At 39.2% G+C, this 18,017-nt stretch overlaps 1 protein-coding gene across 7 annotated transcripts in view; it reads left to right on the top strand.

Annotated features, from left to right (window-relative positions):
* Nucleotides 1–18,017, top strand: part of APC (APC regulator of Wnt signaling pathway) — an 86,672-nt gene that overhangs the window by 37,366 nt on the left and 31,289 nt on the right. For all 7 annotated transcript variants that reach the window (XM_075181669.1, XM_075181701.1, XM_075181718.1 and 4 more), the window contains one exon: nucleotides 14,407–14,559. In XM_075181669.1, the coding sequence (XP_075037770.1) occupies nucleotides 14,425–14,559 (135 nt within the window). In that variant the 5' untranslated portion in view covers nucleotides 14,407–14,424. The remainder of the gene's footprint in view (nucleotides 1–14,406; nucleotides 14,560–18,017) is intronic.

The following is an 18,017-nucleotide window of genomic DNA, read 5'->3' on the forward strand; positions in this document are numbered from 1 at the left end:
AATGCTCTCCTTGTCCCTGCCGCCAGTATGTGGTCCATTGACAACATGTTACCTGTGTGGAAAAGCTGTTTTAGAGCGAGAGAAATGCATCGCTGATGGCAGAAACGTTGAAAGTACTCTAGATTCATACACTTCCCTTACAGAAGTCTGCTCTGTACAGGGGAAAGCATATGTCATATCCTCTGTACAAGCTATAAGTTGTCTACCACCTCTCTGCCTGCTCTGTCATGTTTTCAGTCTTCGTGTGTGTATATAGTCACATACACCTCCCACAGTGATGTAATGCCCTTACCCCAACCTATTGCATTGGGAGGGAATTATTGGAACCATAAGGTGCTCAGGTCTCTGCGAGCCAGGTAACCAATGCGCTTAAAAAAAAAAATGATTGCTGGTGCATACCATTTGGGGATCATTTCTTCTGGGGATAAGGAATGCTCATCTTCCCTGGCTCCTTAAAAATTCCTGCTGGCGCATTATATTTTCATCTTGAACTATTTCCATTAGACTATTATGAAGGGAGAATAAAAAAAAAAGTAGATATATTTTAGACTTAAAAGCAGTTTATACTGGTCATACTCCAGTTTTCTGGCCATTAATATATAAACACCTAGGGCCTGATTCATTACTTGATAGCTTATTTGTACACTGAAATTTAAAGTTGATATTTGTGTGCTACCTGAAAAAAACAGTCAGTATTTAACTTATGTGCAAAACAATACTAATTTGCACCCCTTGCAATGTAACATGGTTTTGTCCAGGAGACTGAAATAAGAAGTTTCTTGAGTGAAGATCCTTAATGAATCAGGCCCCTAGTTCCTAGTTCCACTTCATAATGGATCTATCATCGAATTCATCTCTCATATGTGAGTCTTAGGATGGGTACACACTATACAAATTTTCTCCTGATGCGATATACTTAACAATTTTGCCAAATACTCGAAAAAAAACAAAAAAAAAAGTCTAGAGATATGAGGCCAAACGGTCGTTGATCGTGTTATTGGCCCCGTAATTGACTGAAACCCTGTAGTTTGTACCCAGCCTAACATGTTTTTAATGGTTACATTTAGTGTTTGTTAATTACTTTCTTTTGCAGTAGCCCATATCTAGTCTAACTTTATAGTAACCTAATTGTTTTTTTCCACCTTCTGAACAGAAACCAAACACACACAGCAGGCATTTCACAAGTTTACAGAAGACAGGGTTTAGTCTGATGATCCCTACAGGCAGCCTATTGTTTAGAGGAAGGGAACTGAACGCGTTTATTTACAAAATCACAGCTAAACATACCAGGGATATTTCACTATACCCTGAAGGTGGTAGTTTTTATAGAGTGTCTGTTGAAATCCTCATCCATTCTAAAATGTTATTTTTGTCTTCAGATGTTTTAGGCTCCCTGACCACTAATTGAATTTCTGAATGTTGGCAATTCTGTCATTTGTTGTTCTTAAAGAGTAAACAGAGTTACAGTATGTCAGCTGCCCTTGGTTAGTGCTGCTTACCTATAACAAGGATACCATCCACCTCCATAAAATACTACTAATAAACATATACCATATAAGTATAGGTAATTTGCGCTCCTACCTTCTCAACACCAAACAAAAGATAAACATTGTTATGTGCAACCTATTTGTAATACATTGAGACAGTGAAAGACATATAAGGAAGAGTGTACTCCGAGACAATGTAACATCGCATCCCATGTTCGGCGACCGTAGAACTAGCTCAGATGGTCAGAGTCCTTCCTATTTGTAAGTTCATATTCAATCAACCAATATTAATATATAGTTCCTATATTGTTTTTCTGCATAACTAAATAATAATAGAATAAAATAAGACTGGGTATTACAGACAGGTAAGGGACCCCTGCGGGCTAGCTTACAATCTAGGACCGTAGAGTTTGATACATGAGGTTGAGTTCACGTATTACGTATTGGATCGGATCAGACAGACAGCAGTGGGAAATTTAATGGGGAAAGGTGTTTTTATTAAATGGGCTTTTAAGACCATAAACAGACAGTCATTTTTCTATACTTTTTGGTTTTGTCCACTTAAATTGTAAGCAGAGGATCTCTGGCCCTGCTGAGCAAAAACCCCATGGCAGCCCCCAGATTGGCATGTCTGTATGTTTTACTGGGCATATGAACAGGGTATGTATTTCTATTTTTGGGTAGCTACAGTCCAAATTCTTCAAGTCATAAGTCTAGGGGTACCTTCATTGTAACTAGATTTTGTTTCTAACATTGGTAATATCAGCCCTGTTAAGGAATATTACTACCTTACATGCTAATGAGTTCCCAAATATGATCCGTCCGTCAAGGAAAGACACGTGGACTCTTTACTGTGTTCTTTATCGCTGGCTTTATTATTAGGTTATATATTATATGTTGTGATTTTACCTAGATCTTGTGACTAATGATTTGCTTAAATTATTTTCGGATGTTGACTAATTGTTGGCCTATAATAGACCCCATCTTGTGACTCACTGAGTTTCTTGCCACTAAAGGCTTTCTCATTCATTACTTTACACGGTAACACAGGAATTTCCTGTTAACGTACATGGCTGGTAAGTCACACAGAGAAAGCTTGTGGTGCCGGACACAGGCAGAGGAGAATGTTTCTCTCACTGTAAAAATAGCAACACCGATTACAGTGAAACAGTGGATTTGTTGTTCAAATTAATTTGACCAGAAATTTGTTGTTTGTTTTTTTTTTTTTTTGGTTTTTTTTTTTTAGTAAGTTCAGGGCCATGAACTAATCTAAACTAGTGATTTTGTAGTTGTTTAATGCAGGTATTTGTTTGGAGAAAGGGACAAATTATTTTGCCTTTCTGAGCATTATTTAATGTCTGTTAATCCATAATGTAAGTAGCAAGTAAATTGTGGTTACATTTTTTTTTTTTTATGATGAAATTTAATTTACTTCTTTCTTAAAATGTTTTTTTTTTTTTTTTGTTTTTTTTATTTTTTACATTTGTTTTGATGTAGTGACTTGTATAGATAGACTAGATATACAATGCTGTTGTTTGTTGCTGTTCTTACCCCCTAGCAAAGTAAATGAGAGGACCAATCACAAGCCACAAACAATAGATTGCATCTTGCCCGTTGGTCCTCCCGCACCTTCCCCCCTCCGCCAATTCAATGTGGCTAGTGGCAGTGATTTACTGTCTCTGTATTACGGGAAGATCCCCAGGGAAGAGAGGCTGTATGTAAGAGCCCTGGGAATAAACATAGCATGTGATGTGGCATGGTTTTAGATGTATAGGACTTGTCTTTTTAAAATCAAATATTTAGCATTGTCTCCAATATATACATATGTAATACTAACAAGCCTCCCTGGAGCAACAAGGGTGAAATCAATTTCCTGCGGTTTTGGGAATGAAGCAGCTGCAGAGCGTTTTCCCCAGAGCAGCATTCACGGTATGCTGAATTATATAATACTCTTCCTGCTGCTACCAACACATTAAATCCCACAATATGTAATATAAATCTGTTATGGATCAAGTTTGTGGCATTAGGATGGCTTTTACTATGAAATACCAGCCCTTTTTCCCACCTCGCCATAGATTTATTATTAGTGCAATTATTTCTGGCCATGGTGACTGGAAAATGGTAGCTATTTTAGTATTTGGGAAACTGTTCCCATTTCCACATTTTTCCTATGAATATTTTAATGCCAGTGCCCAAGATAAAGGGGACAATTGTAAACATATTTGCAGAAATAAATTGATAGTTTTAAAGAGAATGTAAATTCACTATTTGAGATATAGATAGATGTGTGTGTGTATATAATATAGTGTGTGTGTGTGTGTGTGTGTGTGTGGATAGATAGATATTTCTATATAGATGTATAGATATTTTCACCTCCAAAACTTTGTATTAATGAGCATAATGACATATGTAATTACTTGTTCAGAATGAGGTGTTTCTCTAACAAAGGAGACATGACTGACAGCTTGGTAGATTTGCGTTGCAGAAATGCTCTGTGTAAGGAATTGGTTTATTCATACAAAGAGGCAGGTTCAGTGGTGGCCATAGCAACTAGGATATCTCTCGTTTTAAGCTTTTTGACCTGTATCGGATGCCATTAAGACACGATCCTAAAGATGTGGATGGGGCTACTGTCATATATAGAGTGTAATAGAGGCAGAACTGCAATGGAAGGTCAGGTTTATATTGAACAATATAGCTTACCTTTACAGTTTATTTATGAAAACTTCAGTTTTGTTGTTTAGTGGTGCTTTAACAAACAACAATAAATAGTAACGTTTAGACAAAGAAAACCTGCTTCCTATATAAATGGCAATAGTTCCCTGAAACCTAAAATAATGATATGCTTGTTACTGTACATGCATTCAGCAAAGTCTATGGCTGAGAAATGTAGCAGACAGAGGAAACCTTGCTTAAGACATGAGTAATGATTTCTGGCAGTGATGCATTCCGCCAAGTCTGAGCTTTCTATTTTAGCTTGAAGCTAGCAGGAGCTTTCTGGCATAGCTTGTTGTACTATGTACTGGAGGAGGGTAGACATGTTCTCTATTCATTTGATAACGTGCAGAATTCAAGTGACCTGGAATATGTGCAGCACTCCCTGAACGCCCTGTCACACCACATTGCCTATGACTGGCTAAGTAACATTATTCAGGGGCTTCAGATATATGCAGAGGACTGATTAGGAATTTTGGCACAAACGTGGAGAGTATCTTCAGCTTGTTTAAAATACTTAACATATTTGAAAGGACATGCATATGCAAAGTGGAAAAGATTTCATTTAGTGCCATGCAATGACTCAACTGCGGAGTATTGAATCCAGATTGGACCTGTCTGACTATCCAAGAAGATGAAACTATAATTAACTTGTATGTAATCAAGGAACAATGACTAGTACTGTAGTAATGTCTTTTTGCAATAAGCAATTTTGTTTGTAATGACACTATGCAGTATTTTAACATAAAATTACAAAAAAAATAAATAAATATTCCCAACCAAGTCCTTGTTAATAATTATGTTCATATTTGTTACCCCCTTTTACACCACTATTTACCATTTATCTATATCTGCCCCTTGGTAGTGCATGGAAGTGGTGAAAGCTAAAGATGTTTCTTGCTGGATAATTACTCCATATGATGTGATGGCTAGCTGTGTAGAAATGAGGGTGTTTTAATTAGTACCCAGTCAGATGCTTGGTTTAATGTTGTAAATCAGAGGTGTCCAAACTCAGTCCTCAAGGGCTACCAACTGGTCATGTTTTCTGGATTTCTGTCTGTAGAAACAGGTGTGATTTCTGACCCAGTCAAATAGATTAACTCGCGTGTGCATGAGTAAAGCTGAAAACATGAACTGCTGGTAGCCCTTGAGGACTGAGTTTGGACATCTATATTGTAAACAGAACAAGAACAATGGCAATCTGATTGGATGATGCGGAGAGCACCTCCTTCCCTACCCACTGCTGTGTAGGACATAAATGTACTCTGGGCAAAGCATAGTTACCATACAGAAATTGCCCATGTGGACCCTGCATTACCATCAGCTGGCTGCTTGCCGGAACATCACCGCATGTGTGTGGGCTGAATATGTAAGCAGTATAGTCACTCAGCACTTGGTTCTTGTGACATAATTGTAAATCAGTTTGTTCAGATTGTTTTTGGTTTAGTGACTGATGATTCACCAAATATTAATTTGACTTCGTAAAGTAAAAAAAAAATAAAAGCTGTTTAATTAGTTTGACCACATCAGAGATTTAGTTTGAATCCAGTTATGTCCTGGCCTTTTTTTGGGGATATAAAAGTCAGCAGTGGAATGACTCTGAGAAACCGTTTTTGGTATACAGTAAATCTTAATTTTTGGAATGAACGTCACATATAAATATAAGCAACCTATGTAAAATGTTGTATAACATTGTTATGAACCCTAACTATTGAACATGACCCATTCCTCCAATTGCGTACTGCCCTGCTCACAATTTCCCACTTATTTTCCAATATATAATTTTTTATTTTTTATTTTTAAGCAATAATAGGTACTTACAGCACAGGTTACTACAATAGGACAATTGGATGCAGAGTATTTTTTGTTTTAGGCTTTAAGATAATAAAGGTTAGCCATGTGGATGTTTTAAATTGCAGGTGGTTTTGATGACTCTTATCCTTAACTTTTTTTTCCCTGTACTCTATTTAAAGTTGTGACAAGTTGGTAGCTGGAAAGCTTGGATTTGTTTACTGCCTCACTGCATAAACCTTTCAGTTATGATCAGAATTGAACTAGTCACAGCAGAGCAGTTGCTTAGTCCTTAAATTGGTCATCACACATTGACTAACACACCCTATGAGTGCCCTGAAAATGGCCACTCCTGTAACACTTTACAGAGCATGCTACAATGTTGCTAGCAACCCGTGAACTCATTCAGATTACTTGATCCAAGAGTGTCAGATGCAGGATGTGGATACAAGGTCTTCAGTAGACACCACGGCATATAAATAGCATGAAAATGCTTCCGACTGAAATACTTCTTCTGAAAGACAGCAGATAATGGGACTGGCCAGCCTTATCAAATGGAAACAAGCAAATAAAATACATTGAGCTCATTCATAAACCCGTCCGATATGAAATGTACTTTGGTCAAAGTGACTTTTGATCATATGACAAGTGTGTTAATGTTCCTGCTATATTACTGGACTACGACTAGTTGTCGTCAACTCCTCTGTTAGAGTTTTGTCTAAAGAAAACCACAATAGGTTTAAAAGTTTTAGAGGGTGATTTACTAAAGGTATAGTTTTTTGTTCAGTGGGTGTAAGTGACCGTCATCCTGTCCAATCAAGTATTGTGTGTTGCAGGAAACAAACACATTTACTTGGATCTGCCTAGTTGTCAAACGTTGTTATAAGCTTTAGGAAGTTGCTACTGGCCACACATGCTGGGATATCACAGGGGGTATTGGGAATTTGCCCAAGCGTGTGTGTTTGTGGTCCCACAACAACAATGATGTCACAACCAAATGTTCGTTATTGGGCGTATTGGACTTATGCAGGCAAAAGGTTGCCGCTGGTGGCCTGTTTGCGTGGTCATGTCTTGCTCAGTAACCTCTATTCCTCAGAATGCTTAAGACTTTGGGGGAGGGGGGGGGGGGGGTTTCACCATTTGCAGAATCATACCTTAAATGTTGTTTATTAATAGTTATATAATGCCTGCATATTCACATTCACATCAGCCCCTGCTCCAGTGGAGTTTACATAGACTGTATGTTTCTAAACTTACCCTGTTACTATACTGTCTTACTTTTGTAGGACGCCTACCTGTTCCACAGAATGTCTCTTTCCTTGTTTGCTGAACATTTCTTATGTCTGCTGTATTTGTCTAGTAGCTCGTACAGCCATAGTCAGTATGACTGCTTGATTCCCTGAGTAAACGGCTTTAGCAATCAGGAAAACATAGGACAGTTCAGTTTACCTTATACTACACAGTTGTGCATCGCCAGGCCTGGAGGACCAACAACTCCCATACAATATTTGCACCATTTGGCAACATCAAAAATGGGACCACAGCAGAATAGGAACATGTCCTACACTTAGCTATGCCTGGTAAATCTCTCTACATGTGTGAGAATGATTTAACATGAACTGACATAACGTGTTGCTCTATTGTGCAAACTTCAAGGTGTTTTTTTTCATTTGGGGGGCAAGATTTGGTTACAGCAGACAGATTACAAAGTAACCATTATTGCACGCTATAAAACTATGTATATTTTGCTAAATCCCCCATCATTTTGTACTTCTGTAACCCTCTTTCTTTTGCTCTGCCCTCAATTTGAGAGGATTGCATGTCGCAGATAAATCTAGGATTTGAGGATTATTTAGCACAGTGCTTTCCAAATTGCAATTTCTAAGCCATCATTTTAAGCAGGTAATTTTCAATCTCATGTCAGCAGTGGCCTACTTCTAGAAGATTGAAGGTCAGAATGCTTGTTAACCTGAATAATAATTACAGGTGCTTTACAATAAACCCTTTTTATGCAGGGGATTGGAGTTTCTGTAACCTATGTATTACCAGTGCATTAAAATGGCTCTATCACCAGGTCCGCCTGCTTTATTTCTTTGCTAAATTGTGCCTTTTGCTTCTTCAAGGAGTGAACATTTTATACAAAGTGCTATGCTCTCTCCCTGACAGCTTTCCTTCAGCCCACACAGCTGTAGAGCTGCAATATGTAGAGGAAGTCGTTTCAGGAGTGATCACTCTTGTCTTACAGCCCCACTCTGCTGTCATGTCAGGTTGTCAGACTGCACCATGCTGCTTTCTGAGAGAGTGCTAGTCTTACAGTCCCACTCTGCTGTCATGTCAGGTTGTCAGACTGCACCATGCTGCTTTCTGAGAGAGTGCTAGTCTTACAGTCCCACTCTGCTGTCATGTCAGACTGCACCATGCTGCTTTCTGAGAGAGTGCTAGTCTTACAGTCCCACTCTGCTGTCATGTCAGGTTGTCAGACTGCACCATGCTGCTTTCTGAGAGAGTGCTTGTCTTACAGTCCCACTCTCTCCCAGTTAACACTGTTCCACAAACTGCTTTTTTTTGCCTTTTTCATAGTGCATAAGGCGCCTGGTCAGCTCCACTTTAAGAGTCACATCATTGCGTTAAAACACCACCTATCCTAAGTTACCAGTGACAAAAAGGGGCATTTTAAAAATCTTTTCTTGAAGTGTAAATATAGGCCAATGGGTCCTCAAGTCTAGTGCAGTAGACGCTCTGTCCCTATTTTGCACTGCTGCATTTTGTGGTCTGGCTGTAGCACTCAGTTTGTGATTGAGCTTTGCTGTGACTTGAGCTAATGAACATAACCACACCTGAGTCTTGAAAGGTTTGTTTGTCTTTATATTAACGGCAAACTTTCATTGACCTAGTTTAAAAAGTGCAATAATGTGATATGTGCTTTCTCTGATTCCCACTGTCCAGGTAAGAATACTTGGAGTTAGGCTGCTGGGAGGAGGAAAGTTAAGGTTAGGAGAAGGGGGCTTTACCAGGGTAACCTCCTTTTTTTATATAAGCAAGTGATAATAGAGCAGTTCTTTACAATATCTGAAACTGCAAATTTTCGGTTGCTGTAGACTCACGTGGTGCATAGACAAACAGTATAAAGCGCAATATAAAAAAATGTAAAACAAAATAATCATTCTAAATAACAAACCACAAATAAAGCTTATTTATGTGGCTATCAAACTGTGTCTCTTCAAGAATCAATCCTAGGGATGATTTTCTAATTGCATAAATTGTGCTATAGTGTGTCTTTATTCCTATCCAGGGTTAGGGGGAAATAATGACATTTTTAAATTCTTTGACTGGGTACACACTACAGAAATTTTCTCCCGATGTGTTCTCTATAAATATTTTACAAACCACTGATCAGCATGCTGATTCATGTGAGATTCATGCCTCTACAAACCCTATGGAGATCCTGATCGTGAGTGCATACACACTGCAGAATTGGAACAACATTGTTCCATTGCTGAACAAGATTTTCAGTTCAGTTTGAAAATCTCGATCAACGATTTCATTTGCTATGGAACGATATCCGTTCATAGTTCCAGGGTACACACTATTGTGACATCAGGCCAATCTGTCGTTTATCGTCTGATTAGCCTGATAATCGTCTGAAAACACTGCAGCGTGTACCTAGCCTTCCCCGGTTTGTTGGTTACAAAGTAACACTGATCTGCCAAGCCTGGCAAAACTTAGCCTTTAATAGATCCCCTTAGGGTGAAATGTATTTAAAATGCAGAAGCCATGAAACAATAATAATGTGCACATAAGCTTCTCTTACTCCATGGTTTCCCAAACCCAGTCCTCAGGGCTCCCCAACAGTGCAGGTTTTCCATATCTCCTTGCTGGAGCACAGGTGTAATCATTACTGACTGACACATTGTAAGAGATCCACAGGTGGTCCTAATTATGTCAGATGTGATCCAGAAAACCTGCACTGTTGGGGAGCCCTGAGGACTGGGTTTGGGAAACCCTGTCTTACTCTGTTGCCTATTTTGAGGAGTGGATGGAAATTAGGTGGATATGTACACAGAGATCATAGAGCTCTATGGAAACATCTAGGGCGCACAGTTGATTTTACCACGCCCTGTTGTCCCCATCCCTCTTTATCTGCTTTGGTCCTTGTGTACAGCCCAAATACGGGAAGTGCAGAGGACTCTGACCATACAGTCTGCTTTTTCCATTACTTAATAGATAAACACATCATCGCCCAAATTTCTTTTTTCTTTATGAATGTACCAAAGTGCAGCGTAAATAGACCCATAGATTCAAATTCTAAGAGAATTTAGAACACACTTCAGTGGATGCTTTGAAAGAAAAGAGACTGCCAAAGATTTGGCTATATTACCAGATTTTAATAATTTATCCTCCTGTGATTGTGACATTTTGTGTGCGTGTACCAGATTTATTGTATACGTTATCTGAATACTTGCTTGGCTTAGAGAATGTTACCATTGGAAAAAAAATAAAATAAAATTGTAGTACAGGTGAATCCCACTACCGGCTCACTACCTCTCCCACTTCTCAAGGTATGACACTGTTCCATGGCCTCATCGTGTAGAAAGTTGTGAACCAACTGGCACATTCATATTTCTGGTCTGGTCACTATAATGCTGCCAGGTTTTACTTTTTTAGATTTTCTGTGTAATGGTAATAAGTGTTTTTCCCGACCATGACCATGTAGCTGTGTTTTACCTCCTGGCAACATTCCAGCATGCTGGAGTTTGGGCGGAACACTTGTGTTTTAATTTACACAGCATTTCAACATTCTTTAGGACCATTACCCTTTAAAACTGAGTATACTGTCATTATCACCAGACTGATAAGGATATCTTACTCTGGTGGTAAAATTCAGGGTGATAATATGTGACCTATGATCCACTTCTTCAATAATAATGTCCAGTCATGTGAAAAAGTCCACCCTGTAATCTGTAATTTATTGGAGCATAATTGCCCATAATCCAAGATTGATCTCATATGGCAAATAACACCTTTTACCTAAGCCTTATTCAACACAAAAAATAAACAGACATGAAGAAGTCACGTGTGAAAAATATGCAAATCCCATGATTCAGTAGCTTGTAGAACCACCCTTATAGCAATAACTTAAGCTCAGATGTAACAACATGATTACTTTATCAGTCTCTTACATCACATTTGAGGAATTTGCCCCCTCCAACACTGAGTGCATTCATGTTTGAGGGTGTTTTATTTATGCATAGTTATTTTACTAACTTGGTGAATCCCTAACAAGAGACTCTGGGGCTGCTCCAAAAATATCTAACTCTACCTTTCATAGATGTGTGCGTATACACAAATGAAACATACGCATACATAACGCACACACATAAATTGAAAATATAACATAATTTATAATATCTTGCTAAGTGGAAAAGAAGATATCCAACATTGCCAAAATGTTCATAATTATAAACTCAGCTTTTACCTTGCTGCTGTGTCCAGCGAAGGAGGGTTCAAAGGGTCCTTACAATCTCTCCACAGTAGCTCACGGTGCTTCTGTATCCACGTTTGCTTTGATGGGAACTTGTTGAAGTGGGGATAAAAAAGTCATAAATAGCCAACATGCCCACCGGACCTCCCCACGTGCCCCATACATGCCACTCGGCCTCCCCACGTGCCCCATACATGCCACTCGGCCTCCCCACGTGCCCCATACATGCCACTCGGCCTCCCCACGTGCCCCATACATGCCACTCGGCCTCCCCACGTGCCCCATACATGCCACTCGGCCTCCCCACGTGCCCCATACATGCCACTCGGCCTCCCCATGTGCCCCATACATGCCACTCGGCCTCCCCACGTGCCCCATACATGCCACTCGGCCTCCCCACGTGCCCCATACATGCCACTCGGCCTCCCCACGTGCCCCATACATGCCACTCGGCCTCCCCACGTGCCCCATACATGCCACTCGGCCTCCCCACGTGCCCCATACATGCCACTCGGCCTCCCCACGTGCCCCATACATGCCACTCGGCCTCCCCACGTGCCCCATACATGCCACTCGGCCTCCCCACACATACGCTGTATCCCTTGTAGAGGAAGGAGGGAGAGCATTCTACACACTCCTGCTCCTTCCCTGATTGGATAGCCTGTCATAACGTGACCTCCCTGCGTTAGGCAGAGTTGTCACATGACACTGCTGCTGTTGGCCAGCCTAGCTGTTGGATCTCTGGTTGTCGGCACCCGGAGCACTGCCACAGAGGATCACCCAGCCGGCCAGGAGCCTCAATTTTAAAGTCAAAGAGCTGCATACGGCTCGAGAGCCGCAGGTTGGCCACCTCTGTTGTGGTAGTTTTGGTTCTATGTAATTTCTCAGCATATCCTACGGTCTGATCTTTTGGTAAATTTGGTGGGATACCCGCTCCTGGGATGATTAGTAACTGTGTTCAGTGATGTCAATTTGTGAATAATCTTTCTCACTGGAGAATGATGGACTACAAATTGTTTGTTTGAAAATGGCTTCCTTGCCATCATTGTGTTAACACCTTACCTTGGTGTAATCCCAATCCTGAATGCTCCACACTTAATTGTTACAGGTTCTGCTTTTATATATAGATGGTACCAATTCCTGATGATCAAATAATGACATGCACCTGGCTCATATTACCTTTTTAATTATATGGACGCAGTAAGGGTGTACTTCACACATGGTTCTTCACGTTGGCTTATTTTTGTTGAATGATTTATGACGAAGTAGAATCTGTTATTTGTCACATGGGATTAGATTTTTCAAATTGTAAAACTTAATGAACAATCGTTTAGTTATCACCATGTCTGGATAGAATAAAATATAGATTTGGAAGAGGTTGTGCCTTGTCACATGGCTGTATGTTTAGTTACTGGAAATTAAAAGACTCACATATTTAACTAATGCAAAGCGAAAGATTCACAAAACAGTAGTAGATTTCAGGGTTGGAAGGCCAAAGACTTTTTAGCTATTTATTTTATTTATAGACCTTTTTATATTGTGCTATCATATACTGATATCACTCTTATCAGTCCTGCCTCTATGGATCTTAGTCTAAATTCTCTCCTACACTAACATTAATATTTAGCAACCATTAGTTTTTGGAGTGTCTTGGGAAGCTGGAGCACCCTGGGAAACCCAGACAGACGTGCCAACCACCGTGCCCTCTAACTCGGCATTCCTTTCCAGGATTATAGAAGGCACATGGAAAGAAAACAGAATGGGTGCCCTTTAATGTGATGTGGTTGCCTTTATAAAAGGTAGAATATACTCGAACGTGAGGACTATTCTTAGTTTTGAGGGGAAAACATAGTTCACCAATTAGATCATATTATGATAGGCCAACTGTGGACAGCAATCAGCTCTGGGACTGTGATAAAATAACTGTTTTATTACATAATTGTTTCTCTCATATTTGTTTCTGATCATTTCATCTATTATATAAACAATGCTCCTATTCCTCTCACTGAATATAGGGGGCTTACCAGTTATTCACATCATTAATGCCATAAATGATATCTTTTTCTTTTACTAGTAACGTCAGGTACACTAGAAACACGGGGCATTGTGTACATGCAGGTACATTGAATGTAATCTCTGAAAAGCCGGTATTTTCATACTATTTATAGTCCAAGAAACGACTCCTATAATATGAGCTGACAGTAGTGCAAATTGCTGTTTTGTGCAATATGTAGGCAGTTCAAAACCAGAGAAGAAATATTATATTTGGCACCAGCTGCATGGCAATATAAATGCCCATATATGTAAATAAAACAAAAGGACTGTTTTTGTCAGCACTTATCCTTAACACTGCATATCTGTGTGTATCTAGCAAAATGAAAACATGAGGTATTGGTTCATATTTTGATCAAAACATTTAAGGCTGCATCCTTGTATCAAGAGTAGGTCATTGTATACAGGTCTTACAGTTCAGCTGCAGGTCCGAAGGCTGAATATGGTGCTGTTTGTTTTTTTTATTCAATATCCTCTCCAGAACTTCATCAACTATTTAATCGAATGTAAGTACATAACTGTGCTTAAATACAAGCAGACACATTTGGGCAAATATGAAAGGTGATTTACCTAAACAAAAGAAAAAGCAATTAGCATGGTCTAGATTGACACCAACTAAACGTGAATATTAATCTTGCCGCGTAATTTGATTTGTGACACAGGTCACAGATGTGTTGAATTTTGAAGACCCTGCTTCAATTCACAACTGTGAAAACAGTATAGGTTCTCCCAAGAAGAAACTGACACTACAAGCAATGTTATCCCAAACGGTTTTATTTCTGTATAATGTTAAAGTGCTGGCATTTGTTCTGTGCATTGTTGAGTGTACATGGTTTGAGTATATTTTAATTAGTATTTTGACTTTCTGTTTTACATCAGGCCTGGGGGTAGCCCAGCATGGCTGCAGCTTCATATGACCAGCTGTTAAAGCAAGTGGAAGCACTGAAAATGGAGAACACAAACCTTCGACAAGAACTAGAAGATAACTCAAATCACCTTACAAAACTGGAGTCTGAAGCATCAAATATGAAGGTATGCATGCTAAGGAATTATTTTTTAAAAACCCCCATAGATTGAATGTATGCCAAGCACGTTATTTTCAATGGGTGAATCCAATATTAATACAAAAGAGAGACGTATGTTTCGGCTGTGCGCTTTTGGGCACTAATGATTCCCATGCGTTTTGTTTTTGACGGCAGACCGGAGTGGAGCTGGAATCTCACACAGATGACATTGATGTATATGGAAAGCCTCTGTTGCAGTGCACACGTGGGAACTTAGAATATGCTCTGTTCTCCCAGGTCTCTGCTCTGTTACCCGCTTTGGAAAGGCAGCCAGTGCACTGCATCTGTGTCTCCCCTGTCTGTCAGATTACATCCGTTGTTCATCTGCCAAAACAAAATAGAAGTGAAATGGAAATGTACATCCTTTTACACAGGCTCAGAGATTTGTTAATTAGAGACTTATTTTTTAATGTCAAGGAAATAATATGCAATTTTTCACACCGATATGGCCACTAGGGGCTACGTAGGAAAGATTAAATTTACCACTAAATGCTTTTATTAATATCCCCGTACCCCCCCCCCCTCCCCCCCCCCCACTACCAGAGTGGTCCTGCAGCACTGCTGTTGTGATCCCCATAGGCATTTTGTAAGCTGTTCATAGGGTGGATAGGTTTTGGAGGGAAGGGGTGGATGAAGGGTATCTTGTCTAACCTTTCCCCTTGTAAATATAACTTCATCATACCTAATGTAATCGGGCCATATTGCCAGTGTATAATCACATGTTGTTTACTAATGTTTACGGGTTCCTTACTTGCAGTTCCACTTTCCCCTCCCTGCTTTCAGTGCAGACTTTGTTGAGTTCCTTCCCTGCTGAGTATATTGATCAGTTAAATCTCTGCTGTGAGTCTCCCTGATCTGCCATGTTCTAATGCCTTAGTCATGGCTTCAGCTCTTATTCCAACGTGCTACAACTGAAGATTCAATGGAGGAGTGACTTTCCTTATAGTCTGTATATGTCTGCAGTTATGTGCTTCTTCCTGTAATTCTATACATTTACTGTCAATGCATTTTTCTTAAGGACTAGCAATAGAGACAAATTTCTACACATTTTGCGGTCTGTGATGAGAATATTATTAGCTCATTTATCTGCTGACCTTTGTTTCCAGATATAACCTGGCTTTCCTGTGCTCAGCATTGTGTTATAGGTTATTGATTCTTTCCCCAGCCTTGCTTGTGATGATCAATGTTCACATATGTTCAATTACTCTTTTTGTTTCCTTCCCCCACACTCCTCTCCCAGGCTTAAGCTAATAAAATAACATTCTATGTAATGCAAGATTTGTCTGCTCTCAGTAGATCTATGTAGGCGGTTTAACAAGGGATATTTGCGGGTAAATATAGGTTAAATATTAGAAAGTAAATGGTAGTTCTGTAAGGGGCGCACTATATGTTTAGTTGCACATGGCAGGAAAGCCGTCCTTTATTGTCACTGCTGGCTACACCATCAGCCTTCGCTTAGTGTCATCTGTCTTCTATATCCACACCCTTTTAACTCTCTCCGTTTTATGTCACACAGCTGCATTTGTAATTTAATATACTTTCTGAAAATTGTTTATAATATTCAGTGAACAATAATGTAAAGATGTTGTTTTAAGTAAATCATACAAGGCTCTTAACTAGTCAAAAAAATAATTAAAAAAAAAATAATTGGGTGCTAATGGGTATATTGGGGTGCTTGACCAAACCGCTGCTCAATCATTAACGGGTACTGTACCCTGATTTATTAAAACTCCTTGTTTAGAAAACAATATTGCAATTGTGTGTATATATGTGTGTATATATATATATATATGTGTGTATATATATATATATATGTATATATATATATATGTATATGTATATATATGTATATGTATATATATGTATATATATGTATATATATATATATATATATATGATAAAAAAATAGATTAAGAATATCTTCCAACACAGTAAACTTGGCAGGTATATGAATAAATATCAAATGACCAAATTACATATTTGTCCATCCAGCTCAACCATAATCATATATGAGGTATGAAAGCACTAAAAAAGTCCAATGTCTTTTATAAATATCGGTCCTTATAGGAAACGGTAATCCACCTGTGTAGTTCAAATATAAATACTATTAATAATTCATTTCCAATTTTGCGTCTAGAAGATCAGAATAAATTTGTGTGATATTTAGCAAACATGCAGATGTTACTCAATTCAATCCTTTATAAGCAACAACCCCTCAGGGGGCTCACAGTAGAACACCAATTCAATCCTCTTTTAGGCAACCATGGAAGCCATCAGGAAAGTCTTTCATGTTATATGTATTAACTGTACGTTAAGATCCAGATGATAATTGTTAGAATGAGGCTGGAACTTCATCAAGGACACTTTTTTTTTTTTTTTTTTTTAAAAAGTTGAAATATTTAGCTGAAAAATTTAGACAAAAATCTGCTCCAGTTTGGCTAGAATCACTGACGCATTTCTCTGCCTCTTTGGGGGCGGTTTCATCAGAGGTGAAACTAGTCACATTGCAAACCTATTACAATTTTCTATACAGCATTTTGTCTAATTCTGTAATGCAGTCCGGTTTACACTGCCTATCTCATGAATTGCCACTATGTCTACTGGTTCCCCTTCAAGTATATTTGAATGAAGTTACGAAATGGAAACTATGCATTATACATATTTTCACCCCTAGTCTGCAAAGGCCGTGCTTATGCCCTGGTATTCCTTAAATACTCTACATTGATAGCCAATTGCTTCTACCTTTGTTTTTTTTTTTTCCAACCACCGCTCTATTTCTCTCCTCCTCTTTGCCTCAAAACTGCCTAAGCGACTCGTGTACAACTGTCTGTCTCACTTTATCTCCCCTCACTACATTCTCGACTCTCTGCAATCAGACTTCCACCCCCAACATTCCACTGAGACTGCACTCACAAAATGTATTGTGCATAAGGAAATAGCGTGCAGTGGTCTACTTAGAGCAGTGTCTGAGGGTCACATCTCATCCTCCTGGACCTCCTGCACACCCTTTACTGGAATTCTTTCCTGGTTCACTTTCTACCTATCAAACCGCTCCTTTAGTGCGGTTCCCTCTGGCACATCCTCCACTCTCCATCTATCTGTTCAGGTCCAACAAGGCTCTATTCTCACTGTGAACCTTTTTTCTTGGGGAACTAATTTGCTTATTTTGGTCTCCAGTATCGCCTCTACGCTAAAGCTCAACATGTCCAAAACTGAGTTTACCAAATTCCCTCCTCCCAGAGTCACCCCAAATATCAAATCATATCTTCCTCACTGTCAGTAACACCACAATTTCCTCAGTCTCATAAGCCCACTGCCTTGGTGTTAGACTTGACTCCAGCCTTCTGCTTTATTTCTTACAATCCAGTCTCTCTCCCAGTCCTGTCGCCTCCTCCTTAGAATACATCCTTTTCTTATCCAAGATGC

Source organism: Mixophyes fleayi, chromosome 1, assembly GCF_038048845.1.
Source record: "Mixophyes fleayi isolate aMixFle1 chromosome 1, aMixFle1.hap1, whole genome shotgun sequence".
Lineage (NCBI taxonomy): Eukaryota > Metazoa > Chordata > Amphibia > Anura > Limnodynastidae > Mixophyes > Mixophyes fleayi.